This window comes from Octopus bimaculoides, unplaced genomic scaffold (assembly GCF_001194135.2).
Source record: "Octopus bimaculoides isolate UCB-OBI-ISO-001 unplaced genomic scaffold, ASM119413v2 Scaffold_67244, whole genome shotgun sequence".
Taxonomy (NCBI): domain Eukaryota; kingdom Metazoa; phylum Mollusca; class Cephalopoda; order Octopoda; family Octopodidae; genus Octopus; species Octopus bimaculoides.
In genome coordinates this window covers 3,192-3,963 of record NW_026415756.1, presented here as the reverse complement: position 1 = coordinate 3,963, position 772 = coordinate 3,192, and the positions used below count along the sequence as shown (strand labels likewise).

The 772-nt window shown below is 45.5% G+C and overlaps 1 protein-coding gene across 1 annotated transcript in view; it reads left to right on the top strand.

Annotated features, from left to right (window-relative positions):
• Positions 1-124: 124 nt before the first annotated feature.
• The window catches only part of LOC106877333 (uncharacterized), a gene marked incomplete at its 3' end in the record, with an annotated part of 3,822 nt that continues 3,174 nt past the window's right edge, over positions 125-772 (top strand). The window contains exon 1 of the mRNA XM_014926208.2: positions 125-365. Coding sequence (XP_014781694.1) covers positions 260-365 — 106 coding nt within the window. The remainder of the gene's footprint in view (positions 366-772) is intronic.

The window sequence follows — 772 nt, the reverse complement described above, 5'->3', positions numbered from 1 at the left end:
CCGCCAAATTTAGATTGGAGCCTGGTGTTGCCATCCGGTTTCAGCAGTCCTCAGTCAAATCGTCCAACCCATGCTAGCATGGGAAGCGGACGTTAAACGATGATGATGATATTGTCACTCATTCACTCTTCTTGTTTCTTTCTAGATATGGTGGAGACGATGGTTAGTGTTGCACCGAGCCACGAGCAAAGGGCCGACACGCCTCTCAGTTTATTCCAGCCGAAAAAAGACAAATGATGAACCAAAGTCAACACTTTTCATGAAATCAGTACGAGAGGTACAACGGTTGTCCAGTAAAATAAAGAGGTCTGCCATTGCAATTCTGACGAGAGAGGATTACTCTTGGGCGCTTTCCTTTGAAACAGGTAAGAAAAGTATTTTGGACAAAGTCTATATCTGTATATATATGCGGCTCATCTCCTTACAAGTGATATATAGAGTAACAAAGCCAGAACAGGTGCTGGCGTTGCGATTAGCCAGTGAGAGTGGCTGTGTGGTAAGTAGCTTGCTTACCAACCACATGGTTCCGGGTTCAGTCCCACTGCGTGGCACCTTGGGCAAGTGTCTTCTACTATAGCCTCGGGCCGACCAAAGCCTTGTGAGTGGATTTGGTAGACGGAAATGGAAAGAAGCCCGTCGTATATATGTGTGTGTGTGTGTGTATATATATATATATATCATCATCATCATCATCATTGTTTAACGTCCGCTTTCCATGCTAGCATGGGTTGGACGATTTGACTGAGGACTGGTGAAACCGGATGGCAACACC